This window comes from Lynx canadensis, chromosome C1, assembly GCF_007474595.2.
Source record: "Lynx canadensis isolate LIC74 chromosome C1, mLynCan4.pri.v2, whole genome shotgun sequence".
Lineage (NCBI taxonomy): Eukaryota > Metazoa > Chordata > Mammalia > Carnivora > Felidae > Lynx > Lynx canadensis.
The window spans coordinates 116326542-116345892 of record NC_044310.1 but is presented as its reverse complement, the minus strand read 5'-3'; the positions used below and the strand labels follow the sequence as shown (position 1 = coordinate 116345892).

The 19351-nt window shown below is 41.4% G+C and overlaps 2 protein-coding genes across 2 annotated transcripts in view; both read right to left on the bottom strand.

The window, feature by feature from the left end:
* CLASP1 (cytoplasmic linker associated protein 1) overlaps positions 1-19351 on the bottom strand; it is a 170322-nt gene that overhangs the window by 150202 nt on the left and 769 nt on the right. The window contains exons 2-3 of the mRNA XM_030323685.1: positions 16500-16597; positions 3571-3638 (exon numbers count right to left, since the gene is read on the bottom strand). Of these exons, the coding sequence (XP_030179545.1) occupies positions 3571-3638; positions 16500-16597 (166 nt within the window). The remainder of the gene's footprint in view (positions 1-3570; positions 3639-16499; positions 16598-19351) is intronic.
* The window catches only part of LOC115522035 (CLIP-associating protein 1-like), a 104496-nt gene continuing 101658 nt past the window's right edge, over positions 16514-19351 (bottom strand). Inside the window, 1 exon segment of the mRNA XM_030327622.1 lies at positions 16514-16597. The gene's annotated coding sequence lies outside the window, so the exon portion shown is untranslated.

The following is a 19351-nucleotide window of genomic DNA, read 5'->3' as shown; positions in this document are numbered from 1 at the left end:
TAAAAACTTAAATAGGAATAGATGAGAACTGCCTCATCTTGCTCAAGAATATCTACAAAAACAACTACAACTAACATCATGCTTAGTTGTGAAGGACCTAAGACTGGGAACAATGTAAGGATGTCTACTCTCACCACTTGTACTTAATGTAGTGGAAGAAATTCTAGCCAATGCAATAAGGCAAGAAAAAGAAAAAGTATACAGATCTCAAAGAGATAAAACTATTCCTATTTGCGGATGATTTGTTTATGCAGAAAATGCCAAGGAATCTACAAAAATTCTAAGAACCAATAGAAGAGTTCAGAAAAGTCAGAGTCTACCTATATAAGGAGCAAACTGGAGAAAGCAGTAAGCAGAGCAGTCAATGGTCTGATGTCCAGAGCAATTAAAAAACTGGTTCCACTGGGAATCAATGGGCAAAAAAACCCAAAAATTAGAAGGGGGGATGGGTTTTATTATGTTCTGACTATGGTTTCTCTATGCTATCAGGATGTTCAATGACTCAAGAAAAGAAAGAAATTAAGTGGTTTGCTTTTGACAGCTACTGAACATCTTACCTAAGTCTCTCAAAGTTACAGTAAAGAGACTAAACTTCTCTGGGTTAAGAATTCTAAAATCTTAATATATATGCCTTATTCTGTTTTGGCCCTAACAATTAAAAAATAATATTACATATATTCAGAAGAAAGCTGAAATTTTAAGGCCTTCAGGAAGTTTTGAATTAAAATTTCCTTACCATCTATTATTTTTAACACAAATGCCTAAAAGTACTGTTTTCATTCTCAGTCCTTACTGCTTTACCACATATACATACATATAGGGACATGCAGGGGCAATATTTACATGTGGACGTTTAGAATAAAATGTTGCTATGATGCACCCAATACCACAGGATTTTAGTATTCTTGACGATTAAATCCTGTGTGTCATGTTCATGAAAACTCAGTATACACACACTTTCCCAGACAAGCCTCCAACATGGGTGTGGTCCTTCTCCCTGTGCCAGCAGCATAATGGGATTCTGTTTCATAGCTATAATTTATAACACAGGCTATAAAGCACAAACTCACTTTTCAGCCACCGCCCTTACCTCTTTACCTGGTACTTTCTATCTTGGTACCAACAAGTTTTAAACTGGGAAAACATACCAACTACGTGCACGCACACACACACACACACTTAGGAGCCCGTGTCTTGCAACTGGCTGGGCTGCCCTGCCTGGCCACACCAGCAGTGCCACTCATCACTGGATGGCCAGAGTCCTGGTCCTAGCTCCACCACAGATACATTGTAAAGCACATATAAAAGTATATACAAAAGCAGGGGATGGGACATCTGGCTGGCTCAGTCGGGAGGTCAGGCAACTCTCGATCTTGGGATTTTAAGTTCAAGCCCCATGTTGACGAGAGATTACTCAAAAAGAAAATCTTCAGGGGCACCTGGGGGCCTCAGTCAGTTAAGCATCCAACTCTTGATTTCAGCTCAGGTCACGATCTCACAGTTCATGGGATCGAGCCCCACATTGAGCTTGGCACTGACAGGGTTGAGAGTGTTTGGGATTCTCTCTCTGCCCCTCTCCTGCTTGCGCACATGTGCTCTTTCTCTCTCTCAAATAAGTAAACTTTAAAAGAAAAATGAATAGGGTGCCTGAGTGGTTCAGCTTGTTACACATCTGACTCTTCATTTCGGCTCAGTCATGATTTTGCGTTTCATTGAGATGGAGCCCCATGTCAGGCTCTGCACTGACAGTGCTGGGCCTGCTTGGGATTCTCTCCCTCTCTCTCTCTCTCTCTCTGCCCTTCCCTCTCTCAAAATAAATAAATAAATAAGTTCTTTAAAAAAAAAAAAAAGTAGGGAGCAATGTACAGAAATTATGCCATAATAAAATTACATACAAATTATATAGTTACAGAAAATAAACTACAAGTGAATATGAAATAAATGAAAACTGATTTGTTGGCGATAGCATAATTATAGTAAATATTCTTTTTCCCCTCTTAATATTACGTTTTTACAAACATACGAAAGAGAAGTTAAGAGGGATTAATGAAAGTATGTTTAGAGGTCTTTAAGCATTTTATAAGAAACATACTATCCAATGACAAATTCCCTACTGACATGGTAGATACACAGCTGAGCAGAGGTCAAAAGACCTGGATCCTGTTTCTGCTCTGCCTTTATTATGTACTAGGAGGAACTTTCCTGAAAGTGACAAACTCTTTTTTACAACCTCAAGATATTCAAAACGTGAAAGCTATGCGGTGATCTAAGAGCCCTGAAATCACCATGATGCAATGAGCTATCTGAGAGTTAGAAAAAGTCCTTGTTGGCAACTGCTTTAAGAGGACTTCACTCATACAGTGATTCGCTTGTCTTTTCTTCCTCTTCTGGAATCACAAGAAATATCCACTTGTCCTCAAACATCCTCACAAGGTATAGTAAAAGGAATACAGGTACCAGAAACAGTACGTCACAATTCAAGTCTAAGTTATTTTGTTTATTTATTTCACAATATTTATTGCACACCTATACCAAATACCAGGGACCTTTTGAGGCACTAAAGGTAAAGAAAGGAATAATACAAAGTCCTTGCCCTCGTGAACAAACATTTTGCAGTGATATGCAGTAAGAAGGAACATTAAACAGGATGAAGGCACAGAGTACCCTTAGAACACTGGATATGCTATACTGGCTGACCTCGGTAATGGAGTGTGTCTGCAGCCGAGATCTGGATGGAATGAGAAGGAGAGCCACGGGGACACCCAGGGGACAAATGTTTCAAGCAGAAAGAACTGTAAGCACAGAGGCCCTGAAGCAGGAGAAGCGTGGAATGTTCAAAATTAGTAAGGAGGCCAATGGAAGTAGAGCCAAGAGAACCTTGGAGAAGAACATCTCATGATATCAGAATGGTAGCCAGCGTCAGATCGTGTCAGGGCCTGGTGGGCCATGGTGAGCCACCGAACTGCAGTCTCTGTGTGATGGAAAACCTCTGGAGGATTCTGAACAGGGGATTAACACCAGGAGAGTTACATTCTAAAAGGATTACTCTGGGGGCGCCTGGCTGGCTCAGCTGCCAGAGCGTGTGACTCTGTCTCAGGGTCGTGAGTTCGAGCCTTATGATGGGCGTGGAGCCTACTTAAATTTCAAAAATTAAAAAATAATAAAAACAGAAGGATCCCTCTGATGGCTGTATGGAAAACAGGCCGTGGGCGCCGGGAGAGAGTAACAGCAAGGACAGTGGTTGCGTGTCTACCGTGAGAGCACAGGGAAAAGAGCACGACAGCTCGGTAGCAGGAGAAGGGCAACGACTGCGGCAGAGGCCCAGGGAGTCCAAATGTGCTTGTAACAGTAAAGCCAACAGGATTAGTTCCCGAATTCAGTGTGAGCTAGAAAAGAAAGCCAACAACCTCATAGCTTCTGGCCTGGGAAAGGGGGAGGGTCAATGGAGGTTAAGTCTTCAGACCTAGAAACTGTTCTCAAGGTATCAAATTCAGCTGTTCAGAAATAGCACGAGCATTTCGGACCTAAAACTGAAAAGGCAAAAATAGAACAACTGCTTTTTCTACTCACCGTTTGCTGATTGGATCATGTTTCCAGATTTTTGGACTTCATCAAATTTTGTAAAAATTACATTCAACCTGTATGAAAAAAAGCACACATATATGTAAAGACTGTTAACAATCACTGTTCACAGTCAATTATATTAAAACACTAATGTGAAACTGAATCACACTCCAAAAAAAAGTCAATGATATAAACCCACTTAATAACAAAAACAGTAACTACATTAATAACATTAATAACATCCAATAATAATCAAGCACTTACAGACCAAGCACTGACTTAGGGCTCTCTCTGAAAAATCTTGTTTAATCCTTACCACAGCCATGTATGAGATTATCATCCCCATTTTACAGATGAAGAAATCAAGACCCAGTAACTTGCTTAGGGTAACACAGTCAGGGTAGAGATGCTAGCCCGGAGAGTAAGAATCCAGAGCCCGTGATCTCAGACACTGCATTAAACTGACTACTCGACACAAAATGTATACATTATGAAAAGCCTGTATTTCTCCTATTTCTAAGCACAGACTGTTATTGTTCAAATGCACCAACATTACAATATAAAGGGTTTTCTGTGACTTACGCTTAATTCAGAAATGCTTAAGTAATTTCTCCAGAAACAAACAGTGACTAGGTAATCTTTAATTGAAAAAAATCTACATGACGTTTTCTATTAATGGATCATTTTCACCTTGACACTTTAATTGAAACAAAATCCCTTAACCAGTCAAAATATTCCATCCTAGTGACACCAATAATGAGAGGAAAATGGGGTGGGGTAGATGGGTGCTAATCTCGCCTGGTAGAAAAAGTCAAGAAAAAACTAGGCTTTCCCAAGCCAAAACAGATACACTGGAATAAGCGTAAAGGCAGAGATTCGAAAGCAATATATTTTTGCGTTCAAACCTACACCACCCATTCCAGGGACCAGGCTAGAAATTTTAGCACATGTTTACAAACCATTCTGTCATACAAGCTCTAATCATTTCAAACATGCTTGTCTTTTCTTCGCAACTAGAATGGACTCTTCTTCAGGACAGGGATGGGAACCAAGTACTTTTGGTATTCTGTACGTCATGCAGCAGAGTTATTACATCACGGCGTGAAGACTGTTCCTGCCCTCGCTACAGAAACTGCACACATTCTGGCCTCCGTTCCTTCAGAGTTCATTCACCGAGTCTAGTACTGAGCTAGCCAGACGCTGAGGTGTGTAAAGTCCCTAATTTCTACAGCTTCTACTTCATTCTTTCCTACTTAGGATGCTACATTCTAAGTCACAGGGGAGCCAAAACTACGCATCAGCAAAGAGAGGTAAAATGGAGGGGATAAAGGGGCCTGACACCCTGCCTCTCCCCCTTCCCACACCAGGGCAGAGATCAATCTTCTTGGACCATCTTTCCATCTAAGCCCAGATGTAGCCTCAAAATCCTTCCCTGACCTGCTCCAGGCAGCCACTACCAATTAATCAAAGTTGGCACCACTGAATTACACAAAACTTGTGTCACCTGAGGACCAGATATGAGTAAAACTCACTTTCAAATCCAGAGGCTACTAAAGATCTGGAAAAATGTCTTAGAATCAATTTCCTATGATGTTTCCATCACCTTCCCTTTTATGAGCACCAAAGACCTCCAGTGGCATAAAAAAGCGCATAAATAATATCACTACACAGGTTGCCAGGGCATGCCCTGACCAACTTACCGCTTTATTGTGTCACAACTACACCCTCTGACGTGAGCATGCCTACAAGTTTGCAAGGTAGGGACAAGGTATACCTCTAGCCTCGCTGGTCCTAAAATTACTGCGAGGGGCAAGTATTTCATCTGTTCCTGGTAGAGTAGTCACCTTGTCAATGGCAACTGAGAACAAGACTGTAGACGCTCCATCTGGGGTAATGTCCACTCACTGGGGCCACATTACCCCCAACCAGCAGGCCCAAACAACTAGGGATGAGAAGGCTAAAATGATTGCTGCCTTTTCGGTACCTGCACATTCATGCAGAAATCCCTCGGGAAGGCATGCCTTCCCTCTACCCACACCCGTCTCAGTAGCTGCACCTCATTCTCTACTCAGCGATGCCTATACGGCGGCTCCTAAGAAGGCTACCACGTCAAGAGACCAGTAACCTGGCTTCAGGACAGTCTAACCCCAACAGAGCATTCCTTAGGAATGGCTTTCGTCTGCTAGCTCTGAACACAGCAATACACAACGCCTCCCTGGGACCAGCGAATTTGCACAAGCCAAAAAGGGTGAGTTTTATACATTCAGAGACACTGAATGATGTGTCGAAGTAACGATTACCCTCTGAAGCCACCAAGTGTTTTTCATTTTTGTCTGTGAAATCTCTGGATCTCAAACCTGAATTGAATTTCTTTACTATTCTCACAAATAACTGGTACCATTTCTTCCTGGTTTTTCTGAATTCAAAATTTATATCCAACTCCTCAATCCCAACTGGCATTGCTTTTTTTTTTTTAGTGTGAGATCTAGTTATTCCTTCCTAGAATATCTTATAATATAAATTTAAAATAATTTCCTAAAAGCACTAGTAAGCTCACAGTCAACAAGCTCCACTCATACACTCAGAGCTAAGTGACTTTTTAGTCTACTACTCTTAAATGTGAGCAGACAAACCAATTCAAAGATGCGTGAGCAAAGCTTCTAAAGTGAAAAAGGGAGTCCCAAGATGAACAAACGTATACCCCAGAATCCCAATTCAGAGGAAAGAAGAAGAATGAGAAGTTTTTAAAAAATATCATTAATACTCCCAAAGAGATAAAGAAAATAGTGCGATTATAAAAGCAAACAGGGAAGGAGACCTTCAAATGACAGAAAATCTGCTCCTCCAAAGAGCAAAGCAAACATTCGCAAAATATGTCAAAAATCAAGTTTTTCAAAGCTCTGGAAATTAAACAAAGGTTTGCTACAGTCCAAGGAGCCCTCTTCAGAAAAACTGCTCAATCTTGGTAAGGACAGCAAGCTTTTCACTGTTTGGCTGTGTCTTATTTCCATCACCAACTCACCAGCTGAAAATCAACAGCGTCACAATCATAATAGTTTGAAAACCAGCAGCCTCAAAGCCACTGGGAAGAGCTGAGCAAGTCTGGAGCACCATAAAAATCCCCATTCAAAGAGAACTGTAATGATTTGACCTGTCTGGCACATCCTAGAATCCCCATTCGCAGGGTTTTATTTTACATGATTCACAGCACATTCAGTAGGAGAGACTCTTACGCCTGAAGCCAAGATCAAAAAGAATCAGCAACAACTGCTTAACATGGCAACTGCCTAAGATGATTGACAACTGGGGCAAAGACACCGACCAAAAAACTTACAAAGAAAAATGGAGAATGAGATGTCCACAGGGGACTTTGAAAAAAATCTGACACATTCCTGGGAATCTGAAAGACTATGCATAGGTGCAAGACTGTAGGAAAGTCTAAGAAAAGACCTGAGAACACACTAATGTCTCATCGCTGGCTGACCCTGATGCTCTGCACAAGCAGAAAGAAAGGGGAAGGCAGAGATGCATAAACTGCCCACCAGAACACCGAAAACATTCCCCAACATACACAGACAGCACTTCAGCAAAGGCTGCGAGGCTGACTGGTTGGTTTAAGGCATCCAAGGAAATGTCTATCAAATCATTAGCTGGACACTATGCTAACCAAGTAGAGACTTCAGTAGCCATACACATAAGAAAAAAATATAGACTTTATGGAATTAGTTCAGGAAAATTACTAAACAAGCAGGGAGGAACAAACACCAAGAACAACAAATCTGCAGAGCAAAACAGACTGTGATGTCCAAAGGTGCACAATATATTATTTTAAATGACCTGTTTCAACAAAAAATTTATACATGTAAGCAGCAAGAAAATATGGCCCATACGGAAAAATAAAAAAAAATCAGTCATCAGAAACTATCCTTAAAGGAAGCCCAGAGACTGAACTTATTAGATGAATATTCGAAATCACTATTATAAGTATGTTGAAAATAAGTAAAGGAGATTATTTCTAAAGAACTGAAGGTAAGTATAAGAACGTCTCACCAAATAGAGAATATCACTGAAGAGACAGAAAACATAAGATCCTATAGAGATTCTACAAATGAAAAGTATAAAACTGAAATAAAAAATTCACTACATGGGGTGCCTGACTGGACTGGTTGATAGAGCAATGCAAATCCTGATCTCTGGGTTGTGGGTTTGAGGCCCCACGTTGGGCATAAGATTACTTTAAAAAAACAAAATCTTTAAAAAAAAAAAAATTCACAAGAGGGCTCAACAACAAATTTGAGTTGAGAGAAGAAAAAAGCTGTAACCTTGAAGAGGAGTCAGTTGACAATATTCTGTCTGAGAAACAAAAGAAAGGAACAGGGCATAAACAAACAAACAAACAACAAACAAATCAGAGCCTAAGAGTTCATGTTCTTATAATGTACCAACATATATACATATATATGTACCAACAAAACATATAATGAAATACCAGAAGAAAGAAAAAAGGACAGAATATATGGAGAAATAATGGCCAAAAACTTCTCACATTTTATATAAAATTTTAACCTACATATTCAAGAAGCTCAACAAACTCCAAATAGAATAAACTTAAAGAGATCCTAACTAAGACACATGAGAAACAACCTGCTGGAAGAAAAGACAAAATCTTGAAAGCAACAACAGGGAAGGCCTCTTTGTGTACAACGAATCCTCAATAAAATAAATAATAATTTCTCATTAAAAAAAGGAAAAAAAAAACAGTGGAGATCAAGTGGCAGTGATTTCAAAGTCTTAAAATTTTAAATCTGAACCAAGTATACCTCAATAATTTGAAAATACATACACCATTAAAAAACAACAACAAAAACAACAACAAACCTAAAAATCTCAACCAAGAATTGTGTATCCAACAAAATTATCCTTCAAAAATGAGCAGAGAAACCTCTCCGACCAATGATATTTCAGTCTCTACATGAACGAATTTTAGGCTCTGGGTAGGGGAAAATGAAGAATTTGAGACATTCCTAGATCAACCAAAAAAAACAGAGGAGTCCTTCAGACTGAAATGAAAGGAGACCATACATTAGCCCAAATCCACATGAAGATATAAAAAACACCAGTAAAAATAACTACAAAGGTAAACATAAAACTTAGGTAAACATAACAGACAGTATAAATATATATATATATATTTTTTTAACTCTTCTCTTACATAACTTAACGGAAACTACATAAAGCCATAATTATAAAACTGTGTGTGTTTGGTGAGCTGTAATATATAAAGACATATAAATAAACACGACAGAAGAAAGGAAGGGAGAAAACAGATCTACAGAAAAGTAAAGTTTTTAATACTGAAATTAATTAAGGGTAATAATTCTAACTAAGCTTCTGTAAATTAAGATGTCAACTGAAATCCCCAGAGCAAACACTAGAAAAATAATTCCAAAAAAGAATAGTAAAAGAAACAAGAAAATTAAAAATGGTACACAAAAAAATATTTTTCACATAAAATAAGGGAGTAACAGAGAAGAAACAAAGGAGTCATGACATACAAAACACAAACAGCAAAATAGCAGAAATAAAATCTATCTCACTGATACTACATTAAATATGAATGAATTAAACACTCCATTGAAAAGGCAAAGATGATCAGACTGAATAAATACACTCACTATATGCTACCTACAGAGATTCAGGGTAGATACAAAGACAGAGACAGAAATAATAGGACAGAAAAACATACTCCATGCAAACAGTGCTCAAAAGAGGTCTGGAGGTGGCTATACTATTATCAGACAGCATAGACTTTAAGACCGAAAATTGCTTCCAGCGACAAGGACATTTAACAATGACAAAAGGGTCAACATATCATGAAGATATATTAATTTATGTACCTAAGAACAGAGCCCCAAAATATATGAAGCAAAAGGTGATAGAACTGAAGAGAGAAATAAATAATTTAGAGCGGTATTATTGGAGACTTCAATATCACACATTTCAATAATTAACAAAATACAGATACTTCTCAAGTGCACATGGAACATTCTCCAGGGAAGATCACACGCCAGAACATAAAAACAAGCCTAAAACAAAATTCAAAGAAATGAAATCACAGAACATAGAAAATTATGATCTATAACCGCAGTTAAGATAAAGTAGAAATCAATGACAAAAATGAGAAAATCACAAATAATGTAAAAAATTTAATAAACACAAATAACACAACAGCACTTAAATACATTTAAATAGCACTTAAAACACTAACAAAACACTTAATAACAAAGAGGTCAAAGATAAAAGCAAACAGCAAATTAAATACTCCAATACGAATAAAAAATGAACACAATATGCACACACGGTATGCAGCTTTAGTAGTACTTACAAAAGAAATTACAGGTGTAATTGCCTACATTAAAACAGAAGATATTAGGGGTGCCTGGGTGGCTCAGTCAGTTAAGCGTCCAACTTTGGCTCAGGTCAGGATCTCACAGTTCCTGAGTTGAGCCCCATATCAGGCTCTGTGCTAATGGCTCAGAGCCTGGAGCCCGCTTCAGATTCTGTTGTCTCCCTTTCTCTGTGCCCCTCCCCCACTCACACTCTATGTATGTGTGTCTCTCTCAAAAACAAATAAACCTTTAAAAAAAAATTTTTAAAGAAGATATTAAATCAATAACCTAACTTCTATCTAAAACTGGGAACTCAAACCAGGGCAAAAGAAAGGAAAAAATAAAGATTAAAGCAGAAATATATGAATAGGAAACAGAAAAACATAACAATCAAGAGTCAAAACTTAGTTCTTTGGAAAAAAAAAAACAAATTTGACAAATCTTTAATCTGATCAGAAAAAAAAAAAAAAAGACACAGATTACTAAACTTAAAAGATAAAGGAAGGCACAATACAACTATCCTTACAAAAAAAAAAAAAAAAAAAGCCTATGAACTGTGTGTTAAAAATTAGATAACCTTAAGTGGACAAATTCCTAGACAGTCACAAACACCAAAGGGACTCAAAAGGAGACAAAATCTGAACAGGCCTATAACCAAATAAAGAGACTGGATTATACACCTAGGGGTGTCCGGCTGGCTCAGCTGGAAGAGAATTTGACTATTGATCTCTGGGCAGTATTCCCCAAACTCAATGTGAATTCAGTTTCTACCAAATTCCTAGCTGCCCTTTTCCCAGAAATTGACAAGTACATCCTAAAAGTCATGTGGACCTGCAAGGCACCCAGAATAACCAAAACAATCTTGAGAAGAACAAACTTGGATTTCAAAATTTACTACAAAGCTGGTACAGTGAGGTACCAGGAGGACAGACATACAGATCAAACGAAATTACAAAAAGAAATCCTTACATTAACGGTCAAGTGATCTTCAAGAAAAGGTAGAGAAAATTTCTAAAAACCACAATGAGATACGCCTTGGGATGGCTATTATCAAAAATAAAACAACACAAAAACACAAAAACCACCACCTTTGGCACTGCTGGTAGGAATGCAAAATGGTACAACATCTCTGGAAAACGGTATGGCGGTTTCTCAAAAACCTAAACCTAACAGGATACGATCCAGCAAGTCCACTTCTAAAATCTAACCAAAAGAACTGGACGCAGGGAACGTAGGAGCTATCTGCGCATCCATTTCATAGCACATTATTCACGATAGCCAAAAGGTGGAAACGAGTGCCCATCAACAGAGGAATGGATAAACAACAGAGGAATGGGTAAGGACACACAGTGAAATCGTATTCAGCGATACGAGGGAATGACTCATGCTACAGTGTGACTGAACTCTGAACACACCGTGGTAAGTGAAAGAAGGCAGTCAGAAAAGTTACACTTTGTGTGATTTTATCTGCAAATCTCAAAACAGGCAAATCCATAGGAATAAAAAATAGACGAGTGGTTGCCAGTCTGGGTGGAAGGAAGGAATGGAGAGTGACTGCTAATGGAACAGGGATTCTTTTCAAATGTTCTAAAAACTCGATAGCAGTGATGGCTACGTAACTTTCTAAATACAGTAAAACTGAACTGTTTACTCTAAAGGGGAAATGGTAAATTATGAAAAAATACGAAAGTTATGGTATAAGAATATTTCAAGAAGGCTCTTATTTTAGAAAACCTGAAACAATGCTATAAAAAGGGAACGTACAATTATAACAAAAAGGAAAAAATTTTAAATCAAATATCCAATAATGGAATGGCTGGAAGATAAATTTGAGAAAATCTCCCAGAAGGTAAAGCAAAATTATGAAGACAGAAATGGGAGGAAAAAATGAAATCAGAGGACTGGTCCAAGTCCCTGCCCAGACTGAAAGTCCCTCCAAGCACACTGCACAAAAAAATGAGTATAGTCTCGTAAAAGCCCCCTGACATAAAGTTTCAGACAAACTCTGGGTGCAAAGAGAACCAAAGTTATCTACATAGGATGAAGAATCAGAAGGACTTTGGAGTTCTCAGTAGAAAACACTGAAAGCTGGACACAATGGGGCACTGGCTTTAACATTCTGGAAAAAGCCTTCCAATCTGGAGTTCTAAACCGCAGCACACTATTAATATCAAGATAGAACAAAGACACCTCAAAGTCAAAAAAGTTTTCCTTCTCCATGTCTCTTTCTCGGACAGCTACTGAAGAATATGCACAACTCAAGTGAGAGAGAAAACCAGGAAAGAGAAGATGTGTCTTTGAGAAACAGGTGCACCGGCTAAGAAGACAGAAGTGAAGCCCCAGGATGATGACAAGAGAGAGACGTCAGGACGATAAAGGAAGAGATGGTGAGGGCAGCCAGTCCAGACTGGAGCAGGTTCAAGGGCAGTGTGCAGACGGTACTAGCACACGGTACGCATGGAGACAACTACTCAAATGAAAGTAAGACCATCATTAACCCAGGGAAAACAAAAGGTTGTGCAGAAAAAAAGGGTAAAGCCATCAGTTCCCTGGGTACAGTGGGCTGTAAACAGCACACACGGTCATAATATAAACAAAATGCTGTCATAACCACAAGTAAAACATAGCTACAACTGGTGGACAAGGAGATGTCAAGTGGCTTGGCATGGTCAGGAGGAGCTGAAATTCATCCTCCGTCATGCAAAGTACAATTCTTACAGCGACAGAAACCACATAGGACAAACACGTGCACAGTATTTACAATCACAGAGACAGGGCAGTCAGCACCCAGTGTTTGCCTCTGGGGGGAGATGGCAGAAGGGTAAGGGACTGCCTTTCTTCCGTGTATCTTATAAATTGAGTCACTCTGTGTAAATGCCTCGCATATAAGATAAAAGTTAAAAAATGAAGGAACATCACAGAACACATTTCTCCTCTGCTTTTGCCTTGGGCCCTCTCTATACCACTAAAGCTTACACAAGCAACTTAAAAATAAGTTTCATTCTTCCCTTAGCGACACAACTGTTAGTAATGACTAGTGGATGTTCATAAATTTTTTAAGTTGAGGTAGCACAACAAACACACTGACAGAGCCATGCAAACTATAGGTGTGCGAGGCCAGGTGCTAACAAATGCATCGGAGGACCAGGCCACAGCTCCATCTACGAATTAAAGGACCTTCAGGTTTAAAGCGCTACTGTTTGAGGAGTCTGGTTCCCAAATGACGGTCTCAGAAGCAATTTAACACCATAAACTTCGTGAACTAAAATCTGTCATGGTGGATAAAGATATTTTCTGGAACGTGCCATGGGGTGACAGTGAATGTCAAAGTGGGCTAAAAGTCTGTGTCTAGGAAAGTAAGCCACAAGGAACTACAGGTGTGCCACACATGTCTCACAATACTGCACGACAACACGGCATCTTACAAAGTCAGGCAGAAATTTCATCACGTTACTTCCGACCACACCATGTGCACGAACCTGCGAAGACAATGTGTGTAAGACTGTAAAATGCTATACTGACCAAACTCAACTATGCTGAGACCTTCTGATGTGCAGAAGATGTTGTTGACTATCTCCACGTTATCTGGTTCCATGTGATTTTAGCCACCAGATAGATAACGAGACCCAAATCATAACTGAATACATGACCCAAAAGCGAAGGTCCAGTCCCCCCAACATGAAGCTGACGAAAGGCAAGCGTCTGCCCAGCTGTGAAATGGAAAAAAGAAACCGCACCTCAAAGCACATTATGGCTCTTATCTTTAAGTCACTATCAGCTGATGTGAAGGCATCTTGTTGCATCATGTATTTCTCAGAGATCGAATTAATCTTCTCAAATACAAACACTTACTCAATGGACAAACTCTTAAGAGTACAGCATTTCTATTTCAGGATTACATCCAAAGCGTCAGAAAGCACTGCGCACATCCCACAATATTTTATTAGTCCTGTGGCATCTTGCTAGGCTGAAAATCAACGATGCTCACATAACAGCAAAATAGGTGTATGTCAACGATGTACCAGAAGTCTAGAACGTTCAAGTACTCCCGTCAGCCACTTGGAGCCACATATAGCAGACAAGTGAATTTTCTGAACAACCGGAGGATTCTTTAAAAGAGAGGAATTTCATTCCATTCGTACGTATCACCGGCAAAATCGAAATAAAGGTGGCAGCCAGGGCCGCGGACCGTCACAGTGCTAGTGAAGGGTCTTGTAATCAATACAAGAAACATGAAGTTTTGGCTTCTTTCACCGAATGATGCCGTTGAAGCACCAACAGCCTCCCTCTCCAGGCACTGTGTCCACCAGTTTTACGACGACAGCCGTGAAGGATGTGGGCCCGTTTCCCTAGGACTGCCCTCTCCGTGTGGTCTACAATTTGTAGGAAGTAATTTAGGTCACATGAAATATCGGCAAACCTCATTCTCATTCGGAGGCCCCAACTCTTCTGTAGCTTTTCAATATTAAAAAAAAAAAAAAAAAAAAAAAAAGGAGGTGGTAGTGGAAAAACACCAGTACTGGGAGTCTGGACAAAAAGGTTCTAGCCCCAGCTCTGGCTGGCATTAAATGCCCCTAGAACCTTACCTAAATCGCTCTCTGTGTTGGGGTTGCCAAGACCAGCCCCAGGTTTAATGACGGACTGGAAGGACTCAGGACTCGGCACACAGTCACACTCAGAGCAATCACTACCATACTTAAGGACTCTCTGAGAAACCAGCAACGGGAGAAGGTACGTGGGGTGAGGTCTGGAGGAAACCAGGCACAAGCTTCCTAGAGCCCCTCCCAGTGGAGGGGAGTCACAGAAGATGTGCTGAATGCCCCCAGCGAGCTGTGACGACACGTGTGCCGTGCTGTCTCCCCGCTCTCTGCCGGGCTGGTCACGCAGACACCCCCTGCGTAGCACTTACCAAAATGCCGGACACCCAGAAGGAAAGCAGGTGTTTGGCATAACACCCACTGCTGGGGCACCGTGACCCACTCTTGCCCACTCTTTGGGAATGGTGGGAAGCCCCCCAGATCGTAGCTGCCAGCTGCCAGCTGCCAGCCCAAAGCCAGCCTTGCGAGAAGGCCTCCCCAAGGACAGTAGTCTCCTTTGCACCTTCGCCTCTCGAGAGCTCCGTGTTCCCTTGTCACCTCCCGGACCCAGGAGCAGCCTTCAGACAGGATGCAGGAAGTCCCACTGGGTGAGATGGTGTGCTCGTGGCCTGGGGCCACCGCAAGCTACATAGCCTGGTGAAGCCATCCCTGGAGAGCAGGGAAGGGCTTCAGTGCTCATAGCCTGTCTCCCAACGGTGATGCTGACGTCAGGGCTTCAGTAAGAAGCCCTTTCCCTCCAGCCCTGCTCTCCCTGCTCACCCGGGCCCTCCAATTTTCCCTGGGACACTGTGCAGTGCTTTAATCTTTGGGTTCGTCTTTCTCCTAAGTGTTCTCCCATATACGCAAAGACCAGAAAGCTGAGGTTCATAAAACACAGTAACAAAAAAGTCTATTCTCACAGCTGACATGTTATACAAAAACATGAAAATAGTTTTATCCCCACCTAATTATCTTGCACGCAGCTCAGGTGCCATGGTGACAACCTGGGGTCAGACAGGACTCACGACAACAGAGTAGAGCCCCACTTGACTGCTCATGGAACTCCTACTTTAGGGTAAAAGGTCCACTTCCATCACATCCAATCAAGGGACATCAAGACAAAGGACTCCTGTATATTTCAAAGTCCCATTCCATATTTGGACTCCCAAGACTCTCTAACCTCTTGTGAAACAGGGTACAGAAAATTAAAAGGGGATTCAGGAGACAGGGCTTCTGTGTACTCTCCCAAGACACTTCACGTTTCTGGGCTTTTGGTATCTCCAGGGATGCAGTGACAGGCTCGGATAAGCTACTCCATAAGCTGAGGCCACGTCCAGCTTCCCAGGACTCACGCATTACTCTCTCACTTAAAGTAACGGGGCACCAAAAGGTTGAAGGTTTGTCCATCACACTTAAAATTATGGATATCCAGTTGTTCACTATTTTTTACAATTTTGACTACAACAGAGACATCTATGGACCCAGGCTGTCTTGGACCTGATGAGACGCTGAGCTCCTTGCATTGGTCTCGATGTACTGAGATTGACAGAATACTACCATTTCAAAGAATTACTTCTCTATTTCTATCCGGACTCATTCTGGAAAGGCTTCATTAATTCAAACAAATATATTTTAAGCACCTAGTCCATGAGGTGCTTTGTGCATACAAGATACAGAACTACAGGAACCACAAGAATGGTGAATTTTTCAACACCACTCGATTTTAAATATACTTCTAAAATCAACACACAGCATGAAACATGGCTAGGTGTCTGGGTGATAATCCTCCTTTTGAAGAAGTAGAATGGGAGGGGCCAGGACACAGGATCTGGACAAGATCCCCAACCACCAATCCTCCAACCATATATTCTTTCATAAAATTACAACAAATTAAGTAGTGCAAACCAAGATGTTAACTGAAAAAAAGAATAGGGGAAGACGAGAAGAAAGGAAAAAAGTCTGAACTCACCGGGACTGTGGTAATCCTTTTTTACTGAGATCTGCCCTCACACGTTCTCCTACATGTCTGTAAATTTCCACTAAGCTGTTTATTGCTGCATCTCGAACCTAGATGTAAAGAAGAGATCTTACAGCTGCTCTGTGTCAATCCACAGCACTCGCTGCTGGGACACAACAGACTATACACCACCCCGAGTGTATCACCGATCTACCAAGGTGACTGTGATACAATCCCTTATAGACATTTGACTAGACAGAGCCATGTTTGACAGGCTGACGTCGCTGTACAATTCCAGTGAGTAAATTCAGGTCCCATCCCGGTAGACATGTAAAGTCCACATCCCTTCGTTCTTTCAATTCTTTCAGATGATGTCAGGAAACCAGAATTTTCAGACCATCCTCCCCAAACAGAAAACACTACAAATAAGTGAATTATACAAAAAACAAAATACCATGTAAAAAGCATTCTAGATTTAACTCAATAAAATAATACTTAAGGAGCAACAAAAATGGGTAGTAAATTCTACACAGAGCCCTGTATTCAAGAAGCTACAGTCCTGAAAGGAGACAGGGGTTGGGGGGCCGGGGGGAGCCCATAAATTCCTATATTTAATACGAGCACGATCACTGTGAACATTATATAAGAGTACAAAGAGCTCCCACAGTTTAGGGAAGGGAGTAAGCACACAGAAGATACCAAGAAACATTTCCTGGAAGAGGAAGGGACCACTTAAAATGTGCTTGGGGACCAGTGCTTTACCAGGTAAGTAGACGGAATGAGACAGGTTCCAAACAAGGTACAGCCTGGTGTCAAGGTAGGAGAGCATGAGATGCAGGCGCGTGCTTCAGGAAGAGCAGGTGAGTGGCTGGCCAAACCAAACATGACTCATAAAGCAGCAATAAGCAAGGCTTAAGAAACAGAACAGATATGAAACAAACAGAAACAGGGAAATTTGAATGTGGACTGTCCTGTCCGTCAAACATGATCATTGTAGCAATGTTGAAATTTCTTGAATGAGAAAATAGCCGGCAGTTGCACGACAAAATACCCTTGCTATTGAGAGATATCCACTGAAGTATCTCAGCGTCAAACTCTCACACGTGTAAGATACTTTCAAATGGCTCAGGAAAAAAAGAGTGCATTTCTGCGGTGGGTGTGTGTATGCACACGGAGAGAGAGAAAACCAATGTTAACTGGTAAATATGGAGGTTACTACTGGCCCTACCATTTTCTTTAGATTGAACATTTTGCAAATCAAAACATGGGGAAAAAATTTTAGTATGCTGTGCCCTGGAACCAAGGCCAACCTGTGAGGGTTGGGGAGGAGGGGAGATGTGTCCTTACTCCAGCAGGCCCAGACAGGGGAGCAACATGATTTTGGACTGGGTCTCAAGCAATGAAAATCAAAATAACAGAGAAAAGACAGAGGAAGGAAGTAGGGACACAAAGAACAATTTACAGTCCTCGATCCTGCACATACTCCTGAACAGTGTTACAGACAGGGAACCTCACTGAGAACTTTTCCCTTTATGGTGGAAAAGGGAAACCTCACGCCATGGACCGAATGTCTGTGTCCCACCCCCCCACCCCCCCCACCGTATGCTGAAGCCCGACCTCAGAATGAGTGCATTTAGAGACAAGAAACCTATGTAAGAGGATAATTAAGGTTAAATGAAGTCCTAAGAGTAGGGCCCTGGCACAACAGCATTGGTGTCTCGTAAGAAAAGACAATCCATGAGCTGGCTCCCTCTCCACTCGTGTACAAAGAGGTCAGGTGGAGCACACAGGGCGGGAGCAGTCTGCCACACCCGGAAGAGGCCCCCCTCACCAGAACCAGACCACGCCGGCACCCTGATCTCCAACTACCGGCCTTCAGAACTGTGAGAAATAAATTTCTGTGCAGGCCACCGGGTCCATGGTATTTTGTTATGGCGGCCCAAGCTGACTCAAACAGACTATCAGTTTATTTGGGAAAAGAAATACCTACTGATGTCAGGCAGCAGTGTTTATATGGAGACACGTAGTATCACACAAATAGTTAATGCCACTGTGTCCTGAGGATCACTAGTAAGACAATTGCTTGGCTCACTTTCTAACGATGGCATTTGTTCACAGCCAATCACCTTAATGAGCAAGCAAGATCTTGTCCTACTTAGAAAGTCTGGACCATCAACAGGATTTAGTGGAAATACTAGCCTGAGAGTAACGTAGATCTGGGTACCTGCTTGGCCTTTTAGGGGCTGAGTCATCCTGCATAAAATACGTAAACTATTTTAGTCCCAAAGTCCTCCTCTGTGAGCTGAAGGCTGCTTTGAAGGCCACAGGAAGTAACAAACTCACTCAACAAATTTGAGTGCCTGCTAGATGCCCAGCTAAAGTGCCTACATGGCCCAGGCAGGGAGCATGATAACCGAGCGCAGCAGGGTGGGTGTGTAACGACAAATGGCACCGGCCGGGGCCCCACTGGCAGAGAGGAAGGGAATATGGAGGGTCGGGCACACAGGCTGCCATCACCCAGCCTTGGAGGAATACAGGGCAGCTCTGTCACATCTCCTCATCTCTCAAGGGAAGTCGGAAATACGACAAATGTAAAAACACCAAGACTCTAGGGGCGCCTGGGTGGCTCAGTCGGTTTAAGCGCCCGACTTTGGCTCAGATGTGATGGCACGGTTTGTGAGTTCGGGCACTGCATCGGGCTCTGTGCTGACAGTGTGGAGCCTGCTTTGGCTCCTCTGTCTTCCTCTCTCGCTGCCTCTTCCCCAGTCACGTGTGTGAGCCCTCTCCCTCTCTCAAAATAAACGTTTAAGAAAAAAAAAAAACACTAAAACGCTAACGTAAAGCTAAAACGTTGTGCAGACACG